This window comes from Solea solea, chromosome 21 (assembly GCF_958295425.1).
Source record: "Solea solea chromosome 21, fSolSol10.1, whole genome shotgun sequence".
In the NCBI taxonomy this organism is placed as follows: Eukaryota; Metazoa; Chordata; class Actinopteri; order Pleuronectiformes; family Soleidae; genus Solea; species Solea solea.
This window is the reverse complement of record NC_081154.1, coordinates 9366480-9391081: the sequence shown is the minus strand read 5'-3', so window position 1 is coordinate 9391081 and position 24602 is coordinate 9366480. Positions and strand designations below refer to the sequence as shown.

Genomic DNA, 24602 nt, shown 5'->3' with positions numbered 1-24602 from the left:
GGGGGAGTGGACGGGACTTGTTGAGGTTGTGCCAGCACGTGATTAGCCATTCAGGGTGTCTGAAAGCAGATGTGTTTCCATGTAAACAGAGTGATTACACAGCACATTTCCTGTGTATGGTGGACCATGAATGTCCATGTGATGTCCACAGGATGTCTGTGTCAGCGTTGGAGCCCCGACGGGCTGTTTTGAGACCATGTTTCTAAATCTAAACCTGCGAGAATGTATAGAAGACATGAATAAATGAGTAGATTAAGATACAGTAGCAGACCTTGAAGGAGCCACTGAATGAAATAGATCTTAACGTCAGTATTTCTTGAATGAAGGTTGGGGGTGGGCGGGGACACTAATTCTTTTGGACAGTTGGAAAAATAAAACCTCCAAGTCCAAAAGTCAATGGCAGAAAAGCCGACTAAACATAAGTTTTCTGCTCTGTACCGCGGTTTACTTTACTTTGCAGGATATTTGTTGCACTTTTAAAGTGAGGGCAATTTGAAATGGTCCTGTTTTTGATTATTGGCCATCAGTAACCCTTGTTCCACATTCTCATCTTGCCTTTTTTCTTGTTCCTTTTTTTTTTTTTGACCTGGCAAAAACACGGGGCTGTTTCCCATTACTGAGGAAGTCGCACTCGTCTCTCTCGTTCCAATTGGTAATAGAACATTGTGTAAAACTGTCTCTGGCCAAAACTGAGGTTATTTTTAATGATTAGATAAGCAGAATGATGTTGTCTGTGGATCACATTTACACTTCAGCACATAGGTTCTTTAAAGGAATATGTCTTTTACGGCATCACTGCCACTCTGTTTGGATAATATTTAAAGACAGATGTGGAGTCGGTTTGAGTCAGTAGACCTATTAGCCGTTATTGGAAACTGACGAGTCATTAAACAGAGAGGGTTTTTCTTGTGCCTGCAAACAAAAGCCGAAACAAAATCAAGCTGTTCTGTTGCGAGTCTTGACTTTACAGTTCTCATTGTGTTCTGCCTTTTAATAGCTTACAATCAAAGTTTTATGAGTTTGTTTTAAAGAGGACAACCTACAAAGAGCTTGGCCGTCAAATAAAATGTGAGTGAGAAGCGTCTCTAGGATATTATAGCAACTTGTTTAAAAAAAACAATGTTGGAACACCGTGTGCTTCCACGGATTTACAGCCAGGCCCAAGACATAATGTCAATAACAGCACATTTAGGAGCATTTTCTGTCTTTCATTCCTTTTTGGTCCAAAAATGTACATATGGTGTGTTTGAAAGAATCTCAACAAGTTTATCTCATTTGTGCTTTCAATATTGAGCTCCCTCTTTGTTAATAAAACATTCTTGCACACATCAGAGTAATAAATAGCCCAATTTTGTCCGATTAATCCCGTTTCCCCTCGACTCATCTTGCTTCTTCTGTGTCTTTAGGAAAGGAATGCTGAAACTACGTTGAATTGTTGTTTAATTAATTGCCTCATTTGGTCTCCAATGCCCTGAATACACATCACACATTCAGTCTGTCGTCGTTCTTCTGGCCTTTCCTGCATTAGACATGTTTTGGTGGTGGTGGGATGGCAGACTCCTCGTTGCCTCCACCATTCATCGGCCCCCTGTGAACCCCCCCCCCCCCCCCCACACACACACACACACACACACAGGTCCACCACAATGACCAGTCGTCACCCTGCCCATTATTTTTTTGTTAGTCCCTAATTGTAAGACTCACACAAATGTTGATTGTGACAGTGAGCGCATTCATCACGGCCGTCATTAGCAGAGTCATTAACACTGGGAGAGCACGTTGAGGACTGTTTGGAGACAGTTATCTGCTGTTGGCTTTGGGTAAACAGACGGGGAGATTTGTTGCCGTAAATACGGATGTTGAACAAGAATATGTGTTTGGAGGAACGTGATAAGGGAAGGGATTGGGAGTTAAAGTGGCATTATATGCTGCTAAGGCTCAGGAAGAAATTCAATTGTCTCGTTATCAGAAGAGAAGATACTTTATATGTGACTGATTTGCATAGATTGTTTTTATTTTTATTTTCATTATATTAGTAATAAGGTTACTAATCCTACACAATAGGATCAATCTGAGGATAAGATTGTTTATGCAAAATAAAAAAGTAAAACGATGACTGATCTGAAAGGTAACCATAGAGTTTACAATAAATCAGAATTCTCCAAAAGATGGAGAAACAACCACAAATGTACAAGTAGTATTCTGATATTTGGGACTCTATTAGTCGAAGGTCTATTAGGTTTTGGAGCAATTATTATTATTTACACATTTTTGGTCTCAAAAACTTAATGAATAATGCTAAACACTCAAACTTTTCATCCCAATGTTTAAGGTTACTTCTTTATTACCTTCTCCATGTATTTAATATTTCAATTATATGTGTTTTATTTTAAAATGTGTAAGTGCACTGCATTACAGAAAAAAATGCAGATTGGAGAGCCAGGAGAGAATTGTTGTGCAAGGCAATTGTGTGTTATGTATGTTAGAATTGTTGTGTTTTATCAGATGGAGGGCAAAAGAAAAATCCGTAGTTCATATCCAAATAAATAAATACACCCTATAATGTCCATCAGCTGTCCCAATTGCTAAAGATTGACATCGGCCCCATATCAGTTTCTAATTCAGTGCTTATTTACATGTTGCTAATTGAACCAGTTGCAGCTATTGTGCTTCTAATTGACCACCACTTACATCATTAGTCTGTGTTAGCCTGTTTTGATAAGGACTTAACTACCTGGACCTGGAATTGGTGCAGTCCTGCTGCAATATCTGTGTTAACAATCAGTGCTGTGTCTGCCATTGAGAACATGTAAATGACTGACAATTATCCAGGCATCTCAGTCTCAGCCACTGTGACCAGACTGAATGTAAATGAAACGGAGTGAGTGCTAACATTCTGACACACACAAGTTGTGATTACACAAAGTACAGCGAGCTTTGTCTTCTCACCCCAAGCTGTATTCTAGTATACACAGGAAGATGGCACTTTTACGATTGGGATTAAGCTACCTGGAGTGATGTCCAGAAGGGTCTGGATAAGAGTAACTAAAGCGGAAAGTTGTGTTATAATTTACTGACTTTTAGTTTAGTTTTATTCACATACAAATGCTTTTTCTTCAACTTTGACATGTGGTGCCAAGCAAAGCATTTCAACGTTAAAGAGCATATTTTTTTGGGGAGATTTGTTTGCAAAAAACGAAAACAAAAAGCATAGATAGTCTGCACAAGACTAAAATCCTATAAAAAACTTTATATCGTATATCTCCATGCAGCATTTGGGTGTCTGATAACCTGTCAGATTTATGGATTTCGTATTCATACCAGCTTTTCTGAGTTGAATGACATAACTTTATTTCTAAATCACATTTAAAAGCAACCAGGGTTCACCAAAGTGCATTACAAAGTAAGGTACAACAACAACAACAACAACAACAACAACGTACAAGACATAAAACATGCTGAAAGTAAAACTTTTAAAATCATAAAATGGTAAAACAATCTTGTTAGATATGTCTGGGTAACATTCTCATCCTGAAGTGGAGGCCCAGGAGAAAAGGTTGGCCTTTAAAAGGGATTTAAAATGTGCGATAGTTATAAATCACTGCATAGATGTGTATAGACGTTATAAAGTGAAATGTGTTCTTGCTCTTTCGTCTTGTGAGTTGATGTTGAACTTTTGTTGTTCTCTCACAGGATATTTTCGAATCCTTTTCACTTAGCGATTGCGATATTGTCAAGATTTATGGAGTTATGAAATTCTGGTTCTCCGCGTGGATCATTGTTGATTCCTTAGTGGCAAGTGAAAAAGAAGAAAAACAGTTTGTTTCCCTCGAGCAACTTGTCTCCCCCGCTCGCCCCCCCCCCCCCCTCTTGAGAACTAATGGCTGATGGTAATCACATTTAATGAGATCATGGGGTCGTCTGTGGGGTGCACTTCTGCAAATTGCTCTCAGCGTGGGGTCTGGAGTGGGATAGGGTAGGGGCTAGCGGAGCGCTGGAGGTTGGGGGCGTGAGTGTGTGGGGGCCAGTGCCCACGGTAGCTTTACTTGTCACTCAGTGGGCAGTGAAACATGTCGTGCATTTGTCTGCTTTTGTTTCTCGTCGTTTGTCTGGCATAGATAACCTCACAGAGAGAGAGGTGACTCTCGTCTCGGCTCTATTGTGTGAAACTGTTGTCCGCCCATCGTGTTTCGTCCCGCCCCTCCCTGCCCCATCTCCCCTCTCTCCCTTTCTCTCTGCTCCACGACTGGTCATTTCGCCACTATCTTCTGGCTGCGGGGGGTAACCTGGGCAATTTAGTTAATCCATTAACAACTAATTGTCTCCTCCTACACTGTGTCTTGGACAAACAAACCTGATGGGTTGGTGAAGGGGAGGGTGTGTGTGTGTGTGTGTGTGTGGGGGGGGGGGGGGGGGGGGTCAAACCCTGCTGACCTATAAAACTCAGGCTGGAGTAGGAGGCCGGCCACTCTCACTGCAAGGATCCCTTCACTTCACTCTGCTGCACAGTTCCTGGAAGTTTTTATGTCAGGGATTTTCTTGTGCTGAGTCATCCACATTGTTTTGTTTTGTTTTTTTCTCTTAAAGGCACCCTGTCTTGAGTTAATTGTTCTCAGCTCCTTTTATTTATTTATTTATTTATTTATTTATTTATTTATTTTCGCTGTTGGTTGGAAATGTCTGGGAATCTGTGGATGCTCTGTCTCTGTCTCTGCTTTTCCTGGACCGAAGCGCGTATCTGGGCGTGGATGCTCAACATGCCCCACAGTCCCCCCAAAGAAGGAGCCAAGATAGTCCGAGAGAGCACTCAAGTGTCCAAAGTAGCCACGGTAAGCTCCTGTGAGACCTGTTTGTAATCATCACACACATTTACTTGTCCCTTGTCGAGTCTTACCATGCCTCTGTCGCTTCTCCAGGCTGCGTGCGACCACGACAGGGTGTGTGGACGTGGTTTCTCCTGCGACCGTCACTTTGGTCTGTGTGTCCCTCTGCGTGGAGAGGGACACTACTGTCGGAGGGACGCCCAGTGTGTCCGTGGCCTTAGCTGCATGTTCGGGAAGTGCCACCGCAGCATCCCCAATGGACAAGAGGGTCAGTGAGCACCAATGATCAGACAACACTGTTAATCTAAAGCCTGTGAAGTCTCACTTTAACCTTTTGAAATCTAAAAAAAAAACAAAAAACGGTTTGTTTAAATGGGATGTGTTCTCTTCACGCAGGTGCCAGATGTAAAGTGGACCGCGACTGTGGGGCATCCATGTGTTGCGCCCGACACCACGGCGAGCAGGTGTGCAAGAGACGCCTGATCCGTGGCGAGAGCTGCTTCGTGCCTGACGGCGGCCTGGCGTTCAGTATCAACCAGATTTGTCCATGTGATGATGGGCTGCTGTGTCGTGACAACAGTTCGCCGCCCAGGAGAGAGTGAGTACTCCACTGACTCACTCACATTTTCACTCTTAATGAGTCTTCATGATCCTAACCTCAGCCTGTTTGTCTTCCAGGAGAGAATTTATTTATCAGCCAGAGCAAAAGAGTTGGACCTGTCAAGTGCCCCAGCCCTGATTCCAGCCTCAGTCCAAAAGTTATTTATGATGTAAATATGTTTGATATGACTGTATATAAAGAAATGTGTATATTTCCTAATGCGTTCTTGTAGTAAGGACAAGTTGTTGTTTTTTTCGTATGATTTTGTTCTGTAAATGTTGACGTAAGCACTACTGTAGTTTGTTTGTTTGTTTTTGTAATAATAAACCAGAAATGTAAACAAAATCACTTTACGTCGGCTATTATTTCGGGTGAATTATGACATAAAAACCAATAATCCTCAATGCTACCTCCCTCTGGTGATTTAATACGTAACGTATAGCAAAAATAAGCTGTGAATTATGATAACTGGATGAATGTCATGAGAAAAAAAATCAGGATTTTAACTTTTTTTTACAGTAATGTCATGTTTAACAAGTTGGATCCCACATAAGCATATTTGCAAAAAAAAACAACACATAAGAAAAAGAAAAAAATCTGGATCTGGGACAGTTTTATGGTCAGTATCTTTGAAATTTGTGACAACCAGACTATTTAAACCACACTGAAACTAAAGTGACTAACGTTTAACACTCAGAGTCTTGGGTCCACCCCATAAATCTCCAAGTACTTTACCGACACATGAACTCGTTCACCCCCTGAGCGAGTCTCTCAGATCGCGGGTTCGCCCATTACATAACAGGCGGAATCTTGTGGCTCCCGATTGTTGGGCTCACCAGATGCTGTAACGTTACCTGTCTCCTGAACCCCTTCTTAGATCGGTATCTTCCCAGACTAACCCCTTATCAATTCTCCAGTCGCTCCATTTGGATGCTAATTGTCTCGAGTTTGTCCCCTCGTTCGCTGGATGACTTGAATTGTCCCCGTGAAAGACACTAGTGTCCAACCTCCTTGCTATCATTTTACAGCTCTTATCTCCCGTGTCTTTTCAAGGAGCTTATTTGACGCCGTGAAGTTCACGTTCAAAGCGAGAAACGTCGGAAACTGTAGTGGCCACATATGACTCGTGTTTATCAGAGCAGAGCGTCACGTTTTGAAGGTTATTTACTATTCACTATTTACGAACATGAAACGGTTTCATGTTCCTGAACATTCTGTCCTGTTTGGCCAATAATAAAGAGAAGTCCGACTGTCTGTGTCTCTCTACCTTAGGTCCTGTTCTCAACGTTTACCTGTGACACTAAAAATGTAGAATGTAATGCGTTTGTTGTGTCAGATTCATAATATGCATATATAGCACGCACCCATAAAGGGTGATTTAAGCAGCTTGAGTGCTAATCCCGTGTGGTGTTGGTCATTTGAAAGTGAATGTCCGAGCAGCACAGAGAGCTTTTGTGAGCCGCTCCACAATAGAGCTCTTAAACCAGTCCAGACAGGGGGAAGAGTGTTGATGAAAACTGGAGGGGATGGGGGGGGAGTTGATGACCCTTACCTGGGATAGTATAAAATGACTCCTAAAGCTGTCAAAACACGAGTGGAAGAGTCACTGTTGCTTGTGACTTGTTGGAGAGCCATGAGTGAGAACCCTCTGATATCAGACGAGACACAAGTTTAACCAAGGTGAGTCTTATTTGTGACATATTTATGTCATTTTAGAATGTGTGGCCTATATTCTTCAAATGCTAATTGTTTGATCTCTCCCTGCAGCGTCACATTATGGCCTTTCTTGGGGTTTTATTAATGCTATTAATGCCTCTTGCATGGAGCTGCCCTCCCCAAAAAGCAGGTAATGACTCCATGGTTCAAGCAGTGAGGAGGTATAATGGATGGATTGTCTGTGGTGTATTCCTGCAAAGATTTATTAGATTTAAGTTTTACTGAAAATGTGGCTAGTATCAGTCATGCTCTCTGTGAATAATCCAGGACAAAGAAACCTGCAGTAGATTTCAGGAAAGAGAGTTTCAGGAAAGTGTAGAAAACAGTGTTGCAGTGTTATAAATAAGGGCCGGGTGTTTGTTTCTGCTTCATGTTTCAGACTATGTCATGGTGTCATGTTTCCCCAACACCATCATCGCCAACGTCCCAGAGTGTCCGTACGGCTGGGAGATCGACCAGTTGTCCCTGGGAGGCGTCTGTTATAGTGGGATACACAGCTCGGGCTACTACCGCTTCATTATCCCAGACCTAACGCCGAAGAACCACTCGTACTGTGGCACACAGTCGGAGGTGAGACAGCATTCTGCCTCCTTTACAAAACCATGGATGTGAGTAGAGTTCACATTAAAAAGCTGCCTTCTCTTTTATAATAAACTTTATTTGTATAGCACCGTTCATACAAGTGCTTCACAATAAAAGGGAAAAAAAAATTAAAAAGAAAATACACGATAAAACACAACACAGGGTGGAATAAAAAGGAGCTAGATGAAGGCTAGAGTAAAAAGACAGTATTTCCATTTTAAAAAATGCATTTCAGAAAATCTGACACATCTCAAATGTTGAAATCTGGATAACTGAGTTGCACTTAATCAGCATTTATGACCTCTATATTCAGACAACTGTGGCTATGACTAATATTTTTCTCTGGTGAATCCGAAGAACGTTTCTGAAAAGCCTGTGATATTCGTCTTCCTTCTGATGTTGACATACAACGTCCTCCGCAGTACATGTCCGGCAAGGACCCCAAATATGTCTTCTATAACTCCATCGTGTCCAATGACACCTCGCTCACCGTCAGGAACCAGCCAGTCAACTACACCTTCAGCTGCATGTACCGAGCAGCCCACCTGGTAAACAACGCCGTGTTCAGCCAAAGGTAAGCATCGGTGGACGGGAAACGAGGCGGCCGCAGTCACTGTATGGATGTTGTGTGCATTCTAACCCAATGACTTGCAGTGTTTTTACTAAACCCTCTGCTTTTTCCAGAGTGGCTACAGTTTATGTCAACAATGGGAGTTTAGGCACTTTTAGATCACAGTTGTCTATGAACGTGTTCACGGTGAGTGGCTGCTCACGGACTCATTTTCACCAGTGGAAACCTTGTGTGACATGTTTTATACAGTGAGACTGTCTGGAAACGTTAACTTGCTTGGTGTTTGGTGTACGAGTGAGAGTGTTGGGTCAGGGAGAGGCACAGAGTGGAAGCTGAGGAAAAACAAACGTGAACGTATTTTCCAGAATTCAAAGTTCCTGTACACCAAGGATTCTCCCTATGTCATCGATACGTCTGAGATTGGCTCGGAGGTTTTTATCGGGATTGAAGCAAAAGGACTAAGTAGCAGGTATATGAAAATTCTGCATGTATACATATATATATATATATATATATGTATATATGTATATATATAGATATATATACTTGCTTACTCCACCTTTCTGATCCATGTTTGTCATTTAACACTCAGATTCAAAGTCGTAATAAACAACTGCTGGGCGACACCTACACCATACTCGACGGACAGGAAGAGGTGGAGTCTAATTATTAACAGGTACAGAATAAATTCAGTTTATTGACAATTTTATTGACTATGTAAAACATGCAAAATTGAAATAATGTCTGTTGTTTTTTCTGACAGCTGCTCCTCTGACAACACTGTGACTATTTATGAGAACGGCAAAGACAGCCGCTCCATGTTTAAGTTCAACTCTTTCCGCTTCCAGCGGCTGGAGAAGGTGTCCACCGTGTGGCTCCACTGCGAGGTCCACGTTTGTGATGGAGAGCGGTTTGCCTGTCAGCCGGTGAGCACCAAACCGCTGCAGAATGTTTTCCTCTTTTTTTTTTTTTTTACCATTATCAAAGTAGACATTTTGACCTGTTATAGTAGAAAAACCATTGACAGTGGTATATATTGCTGTTTATTAAGTGTAATATCAGGATCCTGAATCCTAAACAGCTGCCAGGGAACCATTATTCTCATAAACATCTGTCCTCCAGTCCATGTTCTGTCCATTGCAGACATTTCACTGCTGTTTCGCACATTTCTGTTGTCTGTTTTTCATTTGTTGTCACCTGTTGTTTATTTCCTGAAGAGCCCTTGCTTTGTGAGAAGAAGTGTGTCATCTGAGGCAGAGTTAAGTGGGGGGATCCTCACTACTGAGTTTTACTTTAAAGGTACAGTTGAAGATGTTGTCAATGTGTGGAATGTACAAATGTATATGATTGTGAAGCAACTCCCTGTCTATTTTAATCCTTTTGATTGCCAATGTGTGAAAAGACTTAATGTAAAATAACACATTCCTTCAATGGTGTACTACCTCAAATACAGTTTATTTGTCAAATGCAGTTATTGTAGTTGAGATATGATGACAGAGCTACTTTAGTTTACTCATCAACATAATAACAGTAAATCTTCAGGCCAATGTCTTTATTATCAAGGGGTTTTAACGCATGGTGCCTTTAATTAATAGTCCAAATAAGCAAAGTAAATAGTATGATATGAATGATATGTCTTTATGTCTCAGCAGGTAAAGGACCTGCCAATAACGGATACATACAAGGTAAGTCGCAGTGATGCAGTATTATACCTTTTTTTTTTCTTCACCTTTCACTGTTCGATTAACTGTATTTATTTTCCTCTTTTTCACACAGACGCCTCACTGTTCATCCTGCTGGCTCTCCTGGTAAATCCATGTTGTGATTTACTAAATGGATTAATAATGTAACAACTCTCTCTCTCTCTCTCTCTCTCTCAGTCTTATATATTAATTTACATACAAATACTCCGCAAGGGTGTGATCACATTCTCCCCCCCACTTTCAAATGAATGATTGAACTGATTATCACACAGGTATTATTGTAACTAGCACATTTATTGATGCTTGAGATAAAATGTTACATACTGCTGTCTAATAAAGGTGAATTCAAAATTAAAACACATTAAGACGTTTGTGCAATTCCCTTTTTTTGGTTTTCAATTGTTTTTGTTGTTGTTGTTTTTTAAATCTCTCCAGGAATCCGTGCTTATGAATGAATGAATAAACACAATCTCAACAACAGTATAGTAACAACAGTTCCCACGTCTCATACTTTGGTCTATTCTATTGCACTGACGGTAAAATAATATGATGCATGTGAATATACTCACTCCTCCAGATGTCCTTGGAATTAAAAGGATTAAAAGTAGTGATCAGCCAAAGTTAAGACATTTTCTACAAGTTATATTTGTGATAAAAATCTAAAGTTTTCAAATAAGGCTGACTGCACACTGACCCAAACATGACATGAATACAAAGACAAAGTGAAATAAAAGTCCTTTTTTCAAGGACTAATCCTGCGCCCCATGCATAATATTCATTTATCTCTTTAATCTTCCTGTAAACAAAATAACATTAATCCAAAGTGATGGAAGGGTAGAAGCCACTATCACAGGACAGAGGACAGAAACAGTCTGATGTATATTTGTTAATGTTGATAATCTCTCCCTAATACAAATATAGATTTAGATTTTTCATACAGTGTTGTGTGAATAATATAACTGCTACCACCCGTGTGGTTCTGACTCAGCTTATTTATTAATTTGTGACTAAATCACAATAAAAAAATAAAACCATCATTCCTCACAAATAAATAAGCATCCTTATATCAGTGTTTTGCATCATTACCAAAGGCCTTTGTCCACATTTCGTCTCCATGCAGTCCCACTCAAAAGCTTGTGCATTATGTGAGACCTGTGGAATGGACATTTCCAGACCTTCCTGCTAATTTATCCAAAATATATGGTCACACCATCCCTGGTCTCTTCAAATGTGCACTTTAGGCATCATGGTCTCAGTAATGAGACCTTTGGTCACGATTTTTGGGACCTTTTTCTCAGAAGCTCTGGTCATGGCGGGTTTCTTGGGAAGAGATTAAAAAAATGCAGGTCAAATCACTGTTTGTGGTCAATCACTTGGTAACTAAACAATGACTGATTCTCTGTTTTTTACCTCTGGCTGCAGTTTTAGACGGTCAGCTGGTGGAGAGCTGTGAGCTATAGGAGGAGGATTGAACGCTTCTTTACTCAGCAGCCAGTAGGTCTTATGAGCCCCTTTACCCTGTCACGGACACGAGCACACACGGGTCAAAAATACATGTCAACACAAACACACAGAGGCGGTAAACCCTCTGAAAAGCTGGAGCACACTTACTTTCATTTCGATTTCACCCCTTTCCTCCAGCTCGTATGATCCAGCCTTGATAAGAATGTCTGCAGTGCACTGAGATATGTGAATCTTCATGGCTGAGTAAAACATACAGACGTGACTTTTATTTTTTATTTTTATTTATTTATTTATTTATTTATTTATTTATTTATTCATAACTTGAAGCATTGTCACATATTATAGCTCTGGCCGTTGAGCATTTGGTAGGCTGGTGGTGGAGCTGAATAAGATGTTAAAGGATGACCAAAGTCATTAAGATTTATCATCTAGAGCACAGGTGTCAAACTCAAGGCTCGCGGGCCACATCCGGCCCACCATGCAATTGTGAGATAACTTTTTTTTCCCCACCGACTTACTGATTAGTACCACACTTTACCTCACCAGTAAAATAAATAAACAAATGAAATGTGGACTCTGAAAAACACAGAGCCGGAAACATGGGGGAGCGGTTTAAGGGGGCTCAGCTCCTTATTTGTATTTGGCTTTTAAAATACAAATGAGGATCGAGTAAAAATGATGGAGTACAGATAAATATTGGCTAATATATGTGACTACAGGACTGTTTGTGTTGTTCTACTGAAATACAGTGGACACAGTTTTTAATTTTGGCCCCCTCTGTTGAGTTTGACACCGCTGATCTAGAGCAAAAGTGTCAAACTGGAGGCCCACGGACCACATGTGGCCCCTCCAATTGATTACTTGTGGCCCACCACATAATGAAAACATGACCTATGACCTTCCCTTCCTCGTAAACACTGAGACACTGTGTGTGACTGAGACACAGCTGCCAGCGAGGTGATATGCAATATAATAATATTATAATACTAAATATATATCCTAGCAATATTTCATAATGTAACACATTATACAACATTGAGTTTTATCTATTGTATTATTAAATGCACTCAGCATTTAATTACATATATGTAAGCTTGTTTGATGTTTTAATTACTTTACTTTAAGTACTTTTTAAAGATTTTCAATTTATTTATCTGTTTTTGATATTAATAGCTTTATTTTGCATCATTTATTTGTTTATTATTGTGAAGTTTGCATCATTCCTTACTAAAACAAGCTCTTTTACTTTGAAAGTCTGTGAAATAATATCATGAATATCTTAACTGCAATATCATAATGAGACATGTGCACCAACATTCATGCAAACCAATCAAAGAGTTGTCAAAATACAGTTATTCAGTCCAACCTTTACAATCATGGTGGACCAAAAGTCCATTATAGAATTAAATGAAAAACAAAACAAAACAGGTACCGCAGTTCACTCACGTAGGCTGTTACTTTCCATCCGAGAAGCCATGTTCACCGTGTCTCCGAACAGACAGTAGCGAGGCATCGTGGTGCCTACGACACCTGCAACCACTGGACCTACAAAAATATATGCATTCATTGCCTACACTTAAGTTTATCTTTAACTACAATTGTTCCATCACTATTACAGTCAACATGATAAAAGTCATACTGACTGCTATGATGTAATTACACAGATTTACTGCAAACTGCTGACAGTGTGCAATATTTCAACTCAAATATTAACATGGATAAAAACAATGGACTAAAAGGCCTGTTTCACATCAGCTATTTTGACACAAGTTGTTGTTAGCCAACTTGACCAACTTGAAGGCAAAAGCAAACAAATTCAGATTTTTCCTTTGATAAATATTAAATTGATTTAGTCTATTATTAAGAGCATTGTCTTTACCAGAGTGTATGCCAATGCGAATTGCAAGACTCTCAGTTGGCATATGGTGGATTTGGAAGTTTTTAATGGCGTTCAGGAAGTGTAGAGCCATTGTGGATATCTCCAGAGCGTGCTTGTAGCCATTGCTGATAGGTAGACCACTGGCTACCATGTATGCATCACCAATTGTTTCCACCTTTAAGATGAAAAGGCAACAAAGATTTAGCCTTTTAAAGGAATACTTTCTGGACAAGATGTTTAAAACTCTTGCGTCCGACCGCTTTGACATACTTTGTAGACGTCGTACATCTTGATAATGTCGTCAAAGAGGCTGTAGAGGTCGTTGAGGAACGTGACCACCTCCATCGCAGAGCTCACAGAGCACATGGAGGTGAAACCCACTATGTCGGAGAAGAAAATGGTCACCAGGTCGTAGCTTTGGGGCTCCACTGACTTCCCTGCCATCAGCTGATCTGCAATGTACCTGCAACCAGTGAAAGGACAGCACTAAAAAGGTCAAGCGTTGAGGAGTTGTAGTCCATCCATCTTCTACCTCTATCCTCCACATGAGGGTCGCAGGGGGTCCTGTGCCATTTTGTAATCAACAGCATAAAGACAAAGAGCAGCTACATGTGGATTTACCTTGGCAACATGCTGGAGAGAAGCCTGTCTGCACGGGCCTTTTCTGCTGTGAGCTGATTGGTCCTGTCTTCCACCACGTCCTCCAAGTGATTAGCATATTTCTCCAACTTATCCACCATATTGTCCAGTATATTTGCATGGCTACAGTACAGCAAAGATTTCAGTTACTATCTATTGCCAACAAAATAAATGACCGGTTTAAGGAAAGTGTCTGAAGCCTGACCTGTCAGGGCTGATGTCCCTCAGCTCCCTCCGTAATGACCCAAACGGTGGTCGGTGGTCTGGGTTTTCATTCCAGCAGGCCCTCAGCAGTGTGTTGATGTTCTCGTCACACAGCTGCTCAGAAAGCACTGGTCGTAGGGGCTGCCCTTGGTAAGGTGTCCGCAACTGCATGATAATCTCTGTAGGAAACAAAGAGCAAGAAGCAGAAATTATAGCAGTTAAAGAACGAGTGGAAATAATGGTTTATGAAGTTATTTAGAAATTGGATTTTTTTTTTTATCTTGTTTTCCCTCTACTTTAGTATGTTATGCTAAATCAAGCCTGTGAACATTGCAGACAAATTCACTAGATACATTGACCATACGTGCACTGTTTATCAGGGGATTTTTTTCCCACTGTGAATATTGTTAGGCGGTATATTATCAAATATGTAAATATTTTATCAAATGTTCAAATATTTGGGTTCTCCAAATCAAACCTAAGCCTTTTCTGGCACTATCATAACAGTTTAAAAGCTATAATGGAGAATTAATATCGATTTTTAGTCCTAGAAAGCCAATAGTTACAAAGTTGTGTTGCATGTCAAACCAATATTAGTCTTACAAAATATTTTATTTCTTAAAGTATGTATTAAATGATGAGTTTCCTTTTAAATTTTAAATTTTATCGTCAACTTAAGACTCTTAAAGCAACACTATGTATATTTGCTGAGCAGCTGCACAAGTGGGAAGTATATTTGTGAGTGGATGAGTCGTCTCATGTACAGAAAACAAAGCCTGTTTGTCACTTTCTATTCAACATTATGAGTCACATAGTGTTGCTTTAACTGTCCTGAGCGGTGCGTGGCGGTGCGTATTCCTTCAGCTGTACCTTTGGGCTCTAGGTTGACTTCATGGTACGGTCCAGCCCTAGAGTTGTACATGAGCTCCCACATTATGATGGCAAAGCTGTAGATGTCTCCTTTAGGTGTCCCATTAGGCAGGGTACCAGATACTCTCAGGAGCTCAGGAGCTGTCCAGTACATCTCTGCGACGATGAGCAGTTACAGTTTAAATCATGTCAAATGTTTGATCAGATGAAGAAAGAAATATTTGGAACTTGAGTGCAACCACTGACCATCATAGTGGGGGTTTTCCTGTGTGGTCATCTTGTTTCTAAACTCCGTCAGTCCGAATCCTGAGAGTTTGATCTGTAGCCGACTGTCCACCAGACACGTGTCGGGTTTAAGATTCCCATGGAATTTCAGGCTACTCTTGTGAATGAACTCCATTCCCTGGATCACAAAGAAATTCATTTTAACAACAAGTATTTTTGACGCCCCTGTGTTATTATATCAATGAATAAAACCCTGTTTACATTATAACAACCACTGGTAACTTGACTCACATTTACAATGTCATAAGCAAAAGAGAGCTTAAACATCCAATCCAGTTCAATATCAGACGCCTTGAAAACATCCTGCGGGGGAAAACACAGCAATATGAAACAGGATGTAACATTCCTACTGTGGCCTTAAAAGAACACGAACAAGAATGTGAAGAAGTACACGCTGTGGTTCTGACCTTCAGACTGCCTTTCTTGCAGTACTGCGTGACCAAGCAAACATTTGGAGGCTCGACACATGCACCGAAGAACTGCACCAAATTCTCATGTTTCATCTCTTTCATCTGTCTTGAAGAGGTGAAGATGGTTAGGCACACACACACACACACATATGCACATTTCACTTAATGACAAAATAAAGAACTAAGTTAAGCTAAAGGTGTGTTTCCTCTCCAATTTCACAGCAGTATGTTTAATTGTATATAAACCATAGCTGGATTTGAGAAAAATGTTGTCCAAACCAAAATGAGGAACTTTACCACACTGAACTCTTTGATAATTGAAGGCTTCTGGAAATTACAACCACCGTGGTTCTTCATGTACTTGACAGCCACTTGATTCCCCTGTATGGAAATTGAAAACTTTAAAAAAAAAAGTAATTTCATTCATTTTTCAACACAAAAAAACACTTTCTCTTATACTCTTATAAATCAGTGCACACAAAATGTGCATGTAACGTACAAAAGTCCCTAACGACGCACAATGGAACGTGATAATATCGGTTATTCATTGTGCATGATGGACAAACAATAAATGTATGTTGAATATGTCACTCAATCTTACTCTTACAAATAAAACAGAATTTCAAACGAGATTATCCGTCCCTCGATTCCATCTGTGAGGACATCCTTACACACACGTCTTACACGACCCTGAGCTGTTACCCTCACGTAGACGTTACAGAGCGATGAAGTGCACTATATTCTGCTCTTACTGCACTTACTACACTTACTGATTAATGAGTTCAGGCCAGTTCAGCCATTTATTTTATTATTTTAAAATGTTTTTATGTGTCAGGGCAGGTGCAGTCCACTGCATATTGCATTTCTTGTTTCAGTGTGTTCTTGTTATTTTTTGCACTGTTTATGCTGCTGTTTTCTGCCGCCTTGTGTTCTGTGCAGCTGCTGTAACACTTTTGCCCAGGAAAACTGTCTCTGCGGGGACAATAATGAAGTATGTTTGATTTGATTTGATTTGATTTGAACGTCAGCAAAACATTTTCCTGAGGAGTTAATGTCTCAATTGCTAGTTTTTAGGTCTTCTTCAAAAGAACGTGAATTTAATTCAGTCAATTGTGTTCCAGTTCCAAAATAGACGATAAAGCACAGCACATGTGAGTGGACCCCAGTGAGACTGACAGCTAGTATTGTCTAGTAGTCAGTGTTGTAATGTAACAAAGTACAAATACTTTGTTACCATACCTAAGTACAAAATTCACATATCTGTACTTTGTTATTTATATTTCTAGCATTTCATTACTATTCTAGTCTTGATGAGCTGCTTTACATTATAATTTTCTTACCCATTCACACACTTCACCGTGGGATTAAGTGTCTTGCTCAAGGACACATAGAGACTAGCAGAGCCAGGAATTGAACCCACAACCTTCCAGCTGAAAGACAACTCCCCCCACCACTGAGCCACCATAGCTAAATCCTAACTCCTCCTAAAGTTCATTTTATATCAGAAAATGGCTTTTGATACTGAAGTACATATACTTTAAAACTTTTACTTAAGTAATATTACTTCAACTTCTACCAAAGTCATTTTCTGGGAAGATACCTTTGCATTTACTCAAGTATCCCTTTAAGATACTTTATACAAGACTGCTAGTGTAGGTGATGTTATTTATGCAACCAGGGAACTACATTCACCTTTTTTTTATACAGCAATAATACAAATATTCAAATACTCTGATGTTAATGATTGGCGCAAACTGTGTTGTTGCAAACCAGCTTTTGTATTTTTCTGATACTTGAATTTGAGTTTCCTTCAAAGTGAAGGAATGACAGAGGAAACAAAAGAATGACACCTTGCTAGTAGTAAAGTGTTACCTGGTAGAGTCCTATGGTGGCGTAGATGTGCTCTCTCCCTGATTTGTCCTTCAGGCCATAGCTGTTGCTGGAGAAGTTGGACTGAGAGCCCCCACTCCCACTCTGACTCTTTGTGGTGCTAAAAGATAAACCGTGGTTTCCCTGGAGGAGACACATCCACACCAAATGTGACCACCATCGCACACACACACACACATATGTGCTTATGCACTTTTTATTCTTCACACATACTGTGGGCTCCCTGACGATGGTGATGTCGCTGTAGTGTATGAGCCACCAGCAGGAGTCATCGAGTTTGGTCTGGAGGCGGGACTTCTGCAGAGTGAGGAGACCGATGCAGAGGACGGCGAGCACGCCAATCATCGGGAAGGTCACAACGAGGGTGAGCAGGACGACGTCTGCATCCCATCAATACAGATGAAGGCAGTTAGCTTGGACTCAGTGTGCAGTATCAGCTGATCATAAATCAGGTTTTATTTAAGAGTCTTTTAAATATTTATTTAGGTATTTACCATTACTCAGCCATTCACAGTATTCGTTGTTGAATCCACATTCTGGTTTATCAGCTGGAGCTCGTCCTTTGGGCCAAACCACAGAAGTATACATAGGTGTTGGCCTGAAATGACATGTTTTTTTTTTTCTTTCACTGACTTGTCGATGCACAAAGCCTTTAATACTTTGAAAAGTAACAAGGTTTGTTACCGGATATTTTTGGACTGACTGTCAAATTGGAGAATGGGCACAAACTTAATGACGTCTCCACTGTACTGCAGGTCTAAAATGGAATAGTCCACATTTCTCTCTCCGTCTTCATCAAAGTGGACTAATCCAGAGGCACCTGTGATAAAAAGTCTTAATTTTATTAAACAGTCTGGAACGTATGTCTGGTATAGTGTTTGGGCTGAGCAATAAAGTGAAATGAGTGTGTAAAACTACTTTACTTAAAAAAGAATTTATGCCATGAGAGATGGATTTAGCCCTGAAACCTAGAATGGAAACTCAAACTACTCTTTTTTTTAGAATGATCAAAACATGGAGCCTACATTACCAAATTTGAAGGTATATTATGCATAATAATAGGTATTTTCCAAGAAATTGAAAACATAGTATGTCCAAAAGAATAAACACTACTTTGTAAGTAAACTCTTTTCAGAAAAAGCTCCCATGTTAAATGTATGAATGGATTCCTTTAATTTCACAAACTTCTGAATAGCCTTATTTACCAAAACACCGATTAAAGCAGACACCAACCATAAAAGCGAATGCTGTTTTTCTTTTTCAGGGTTTGAAGCACCTGACGTCCATCATGAGGGTCTTTCCCGTCTTTGAGGACCTCCTTCAGTCCCATTGCATAGAGCAGCACGGCGTCATGCAGGTAGGCAGAATAGGGGCTCACCTAAAATTACAGATATATATATGTATCTGTGATTTTAGTTCTGTTAACAGAAGGAGTGTAAATGTTTTTTTAGTTTCCAAGACCTTAACTGTCTTTTTTTTTTTTTTTTTTTTTTTAATCACATGTGTGATTATCACAGGTGCTAACCTGTTTTGCAGATGTCAGGTTGCTCCTGAATGGGCGTCCTCGCAGTTTTTCAAACACTTGTTCAAAGAAGTCGTAGTACTCGTAGCCTTCATAAGATTTCTGGCCAATGATGAAGGTCATGTCAAATGCTCTCAGGGCAGCTTGGTTCATCGAGCTGTTCAGGGCGTATTTCCACAAGTTATCCTGCCCAAGGACAAAGCAAGACATATTAATAACAAAAATATAGATGAGATCAGTTCATTTTTCACAGATTTATTTTTGCTGCACAAACCTAACGTTAGCAAATGATAGTTTGATGACTGCAGCTGAGAAAATCTGTCAGCGACATTTGTCATTTCAACTGAAATGGTAACAGATTAGAAATGACAAGTGTGCTTTAGTCAGCCTCTAGAATACGTTGACCTATTAATCTAATTAAACAACTTGAATGAAAACATATGCAGATAAAATGTTGTAAAGTAGGGTCACATTTGATAATGCACACAAGTAAAGAAACGTTAATATTATTAATATTTTTGTAATGTGCAAAAAGAAAATCGTCCCGGATGTCAAATGAAGTTAATCTGAGGGTTTAGCAATCAGAATTAAGACAAATGCAGTATCTATTTTACTTCAGAGTTGTTTACCTGGATAATATAAAGATTTCACACTGAGCTGCAGTGAGTGAACAGCATGACTCTGACTGCTAAAGCCTCATATAAATACATTCATCATTTCTTACACTGTAATTACATTATAAAACAATCATTTCATAGGCCGTATATAATGGAGAATAGGATATTACTATTACTATACTATGCTATTCATGAGCGATTGAATAATAATTTAAGAAAATGCAATACATTCTTGAAAGATACACATTTCAGAAAAAGCACATAGCAGCTTGTGACATACTGTATGCGTTATTTTTAGTTATAATATTAATGTACCAGAGAGTTTAGCTACATTGAGTCAGAGTGGCAATCACAAAATAATGCAATGTGACTCCAAAATGATGTACAAAAAAATATAAAGAAACATAATATGACCACGAAATGATGTAAAACAACTCAAAAGAGATCAAATATGACCACAAAATGATGTACAACAAATTTAAAGAGACACAATATGACCACAAAATTATGTACAACAAATATAAAGAGACACAATATGACCACAGGATTATGTACAACAATTATAAAGAGACACAATACGACCACAGAACGATGTAAAACAACTCAAAAGAGACAAAATATGACCACAAAATGATGTACAACAAATATAAAGAGACAAAATATGACCACAGAATTATGTACAACAACTCAAAAGAGATCATATATGACCACACAATGAAGTACAACGAATTAAGAGACATAATGTGATCACAAAACTATGTAAAACAAATAAAAAGAGACACAATGTTACCACACAATTATGTATAACAAATTTAAAGAGACACAATATGACCAGAAAATGATGTACAACAAATATAAAGAGACAAAATATGACCAGAAAATGATGTACAACAAATATAAAGAGACAAAATATGACCACAGAATTATGTACAACAAATATAAAGAGACAAAATATGAGCTCAAAGTGATGTCAAACTTAAAAGACTGCATGGTTACAAATGACACTGCCACTCAACAATCTGTTTATCCCACCTGTGTTACTGTGTTATGAAAGTTTTACTCACCACGCCTCCACTGACCTCAAAATGCTGCACCAGGAAGAAAACATAGTCACCATTCATGAGTCCCTGTCGCTCAGCCTCCAGCAGCAGAGTCATCGAGTCCTCGCTGTTCGACAGCACCACAATCACTGAGGACACAGCACAGCGGGACACGTCAGACAAATACAGAGGTGGACACGTGGGATTACATGTGGTTTGTCTCACAGAGCCACAGAAAGATTCTCTCACCCCGGGCAACGGTTGCGATGTACTTCACGTTCCGATAAACCAGCTGAGGATCGCTGGTGTCAAACTGCACCGCGGCGGTTACTTTGAACTTCTCTCTCAGTGGATTCTCCACCGTTTTCCACAAAGCGTCCACTTTGTCCCAGGTGTTGGATTCCAACCCCCCTCCGATAATCCCCACGTGCTTCCACCCGAAGAACTCCAGCGTCTTCACCAAGACCTCGGAGCTTCTTTTGAGAGGGGGCACAATCTTGATGTAGGAGTCATAGATAACACTGTTGTCTGTTTTGGACGATTGTCCCACAAACCCAAACATGGGGATGTTCCATGCCGATGCAATGAGACCTGTAACCTGAAGAGGAGTAAGGATAATCTTTTGATTGACAAGAAGGAGAAGCAATACTTATACTGCCTTTAAAGGAGGAACATTATTAGTACAATTCAAAGATAACTACGATTCATACCTCAGCCTCTCCTGGACACGCTGGACCAAAGAGTGCAGACACATTTTGTTTCCAGACTTGATGAATGAATCCTCCCAGGGAGAGTTTGGGATTACAGTCTGTGTCCATGTACACAAAATCCAGACTGAAGTTGCCCAGGAAGGAGGGATTTGTGTTCACCTTCTCCACGGCGATCTGCATGGCTGAGCCCAGGCGCAGGGCGCTAAAAGGGAAGGACATGTTCCAGGGAGCCTGGAAGCCAATGATCAACTTGTACGGCTGTGACCCATTTGTGCTGTTGTTAAGAAGAGCAGCTGCACTTAACACAAAAGTGAAATGAAGTACCAGTATGTGGCTCATGCCTGGAGAATATGCTGCCCTCGACATCCCTCTCATCCTATCAGTTGCTTAGGTGTTACAGGGCTTAAATAACACCATCTTCCCTGGTGATGCTGGAAAGTTGTTTGGGGAGGTGACAATGTAAATATGTGTAGAGTGGGAGGTACACATATAGAGGTAATACATCATCTGTTTTTAGTCCTTCCTATGGTGTAAAACCATGCACAAATCTTCATGTTTTAGTCCAGTCATTCCCACAGACTGAGCCGGAACCAATGATGGTTTATGTTTTTCAGCATCTACCTTATAAAACAACACATGCATAATAGTATGTTCTGATTCATGCAGTACATCTCTTGGATATGGTTGGTGTACCTCAAAAATAATATTTGGTTAAATGATACAATGAATTGGATCATGGGTCATTTGGGAAACACCAGCCTATGAAATTAAACTTTTTACTGTTCGCAAGCACGGCGTAGATTTGGGGTCGTCCAACCAGCTTATGCTTGACATGGCTTTTGAAATCCTAATTTGAAACACATTTATTTAGAATGGCTTTTAATACCCAGTAGTGCGTTGACAGTTTTTATTCTTTTTTTCCTCTTTCAATCTCTTAATTCTTTTAGTTCACATTTTATTCATTTTCATGCTTTGATTTTTTTCTGTTTCACAAGTTTGTTTTTTTTACCGTCTATTTTCAATGCTGTGTGTCTATAATGTTTTTATTTTGTAAAGCACTTTGGTCACCTGTGGTTTTTTGTAAAGAGCTATAGAAATACAGTATACATAATATGACATCATCAAAATCAGCAGATATCTTCAGTCATTGGTTTCCTTCATATCATTACTCTTAATGATAATTAAAAAGCCTTAATGCATACAGGACAAGGTAGATCTCCTTCTGTATTCAGGCCGCACATATGAATTATTTCCCCCTCTGGTCCTTTACCCTAGAAAATGTTAGAAAAAAAATAAAAACACAAGAAATATGACGTGATATGATCTAAAAAAAAATCACATATTTATAATAATAATCTCTTATCTGATTTCCTCAGTGAAAATTGAGCCAAGTATTTGTGACCTCTATTGCAGGTTGAACCTTTAACCTTAACATTTTCTATCACTTATCTATAATTAAGATGCCGTATGACAAGATAAGACCCCCGATTAGCTCTTATCACATGTGGATCAGGAATTTCAAAGGTGCCACTGCCTCGTTATCGCTCATAAATCCCGTGTCGAAGTTCACCGCACTGCCTTTATCTTCGTCACAGCACATGGCGGAGGGGGAGAGAAAGACAACTTGGTTGATGATTGGTCTTAGAAAGGAGAGGGTTAATATAACTAATAATACATTTACATGTGCATGTTTTCTTTTTTAAATATTGATCCAACCGGGTTACAAAAGAATGCAAATTGACAGGAGAGTGGAGCTGTGAGTGAAAGCCACACACCCAGTTCCTGTCAGAGAACACATGCGGGTGCACATATGTGTCAGTGCGGAGGCCTTCAATCAAAGCGACTACACCCCAAAAAACCCTAAGTTAAAACGGTGTTGCAGCTCTCATGGGAGCGTAATCTGCTGGTGCAGGAGTTACATGAGGCAGACAGGCTGAGCCTTGCTCTGTGCAGAGAAGGCTGCTCACACCTGTGTGCAGTTTAAGGTGCTAATGATGACAGGTGGGCAGATTCTACTTCTGTTAGTGGTGTTGCTGGCTTCAGCTTCAGCTTCAGTTGTCCCCTGGGGATCCCTCGCTCAGCCTGGCCCCACACTAATCACACAAGGTAAACAAAAAAAAAAAAGAAGCTTTTTCTGATGAACTCTTGTTTTTCATCTCACTGTCCAGCAGAATCAGATCATTCACACGAGGAGACATGTTAGAGGTTAGCTGCCAAGCTTGAACTCTGGTAACCGTCTATATCAATGAGTTGACTTGAATGTGAGCTGATTAGATTGCTCTCAGTTCACCAGGCAGTTTTTTGCATACTTAAAATGACTTATTTTTAAGAGAAACATTAATTCACTAGCTGAATCTCATGCAACTGTTCTCAAAAATGCATATTTCTGTTTAAAAAAAAAGTGAATTCATGAGCAGGAAAATGCACCAGTATAAATAAACACGCTGTTTTGTTTCTCATCAAATGTGTTATTTGTATTAATTTGTGTCACGTAGGAACTGGTCTGTGTGGTGCAGTCAATTTTTGTTGAGTTAAATACAGTTGAATTTACGATTTAGTTATGGCTTCCTCAGTCATGGATTGGTTTATTTTATGAACTGGACATATTTAATGACCGCTTTGAGCAACAGATGAACTTGGATGCCAGTTTGAGCTCGACTTAAAGTTAAACTGAGACTGTACCGCTGTGAAACTGCGGTCAAACTTGTCAACGACAATTTGTTTTTCTATATTCTTAGGATTGAGAGAACAGTTACTTAGTTATTTAACCTGTGCATATTCAAAGTATCTTGATAATACTAAATTTTTGGACATTAGATATTGACCTTGCAGCTGCAGCATGTCGGCCTCCTCTGACAAAGCCTCATATATAAATGTATGAAATAAAAAGTTAAAATGAGTAAATTTTTGGCTGGGTAGAACTAATCACACAGTGTACAGCACATGTTTATATTAGAATTTACTGCTAGGATTGTTTCTGTGCTCATGGTCATTTTTATCAGTGGAAGTGATGATGGCCAAGGTTCAAGGGTTACTTTGACTCTATCTTAGACTGTTTTTTTTTTTATGGGCTTTC

General features: G+C 39.7%; 3 protein-coding genes across 7 annotated transcripts; 2 read left to right on the top strand and 1 right to left on the bottom strand.

Moving 5' to 3' along the window:
- Window positions 1–4443: 4443 nt before the first annotated feature.
- LOC131448748 (dickkopf-related protein 3-like) lies at window positions 4444–5772 on the top strand. Of its 2 annotated transcripts, XM_058621478.1 has the most exons (4): window positions 4451–4829; window positions 4917–5091; window positions 5220–5421; window positions 5502–5772. In XM_058621478.1, exons 1-4 carry the CDS (start codon window positions 4677–4679, stop codon window positions 5560–5562), a joined length of 591 nt encoding a protein of 196 aa, XP_058477461.1. In that variant the 5' UTR covers window positions 4451–4676; the 3' UTR covers window positions 5563–5772. The 2 variants fall into 2 exon arrangements, with proteins under 2 accessions (XP_058477462.1, XP_058477461.1); XM_058621479.1 differs by lacking the exon at window positions 5502–5772 and having other exon boundaries at window positions 4444–4829; window positions 5220–5425.
- Window positions 5773–7020: 1248 nt separating this feature from the next.
- Window positions 7021–10374, top strand: tectb (tectorin beta). 4 transcript variants are annotated; one of them, XM_058620279.1, is made up of 11 exons: window positions 7021–7104; window positions 7192–7270; window positions 7520–7710; window positions 8145–8296; window positions 8407–8479; window positions 8659–8762; window positions 8886–8969; window positions 9057–9219; window positions 9511–9592; window positions 9946–9978; window positions 10070–10374. In XM_058620279.1, the coding sequence occupies exons 2-11, from the start codon at window positions 7201–7203 to the stop codon at window positions 10141–10143; spliced, it is 1026 nt and encodes a 341-aa protein (XP_058476262.1). In that variant the 5' UTR covers window positions 7021–7104; window positions 7192–7200; the 3' UTR covers window positions 10144–10374. The 4 variants fall into 4 exon arrangements, with proteins under 4 accessions (XP_058476262.1, XP_058476261.1, XP_058476259.1 ...); XM_058620278.1 differs by having other exon boundaries at window positions 9943–9978; XM_058620276.1 differs by having other exon boundaries at window positions 8377–8479.
- Window positions 10375–10449: 75 nt separating this feature from the next.
- gucy2g (guanylate cyclase 2g) lies at window positions 10450–21865 on the bottom strand. The gene is made up of 22 exons (XM_058620280.1): window positions 21527–21865; window positions 21066–21414; window positions 20856–20965; window positions 19163–19345; window positions 18871–19015; window positions 18322–18457; window positions 18132–18235; window positions 17851–18017; window positions 17620–17760; window positions 16045–16128; window positions 15745–15849; window positions 15569–15640; window positions 15299–15455; window positions 15053–15208; window positions 14184–14361; window positions 13961–14101; window positions 13610–13802; window positions 13340–13514; window positions 12907–13005; window positions 11608–11699; window positions 11407–11514; window positions 10450–11316 (listed from the first exon to the last, which is right to left on the bottom strand). Exons 1-22 carry the CDS (start codon window positions 21863–21865, stop codon window positions 11221–11223), a joined length of 3330 nt encoding a protein of 1109 aa, XP_058476263.1. The 3' UTR covers window positions 10450–11220.
- Window positions 21866–24602: the final 2737 nt, after the last annotated feature.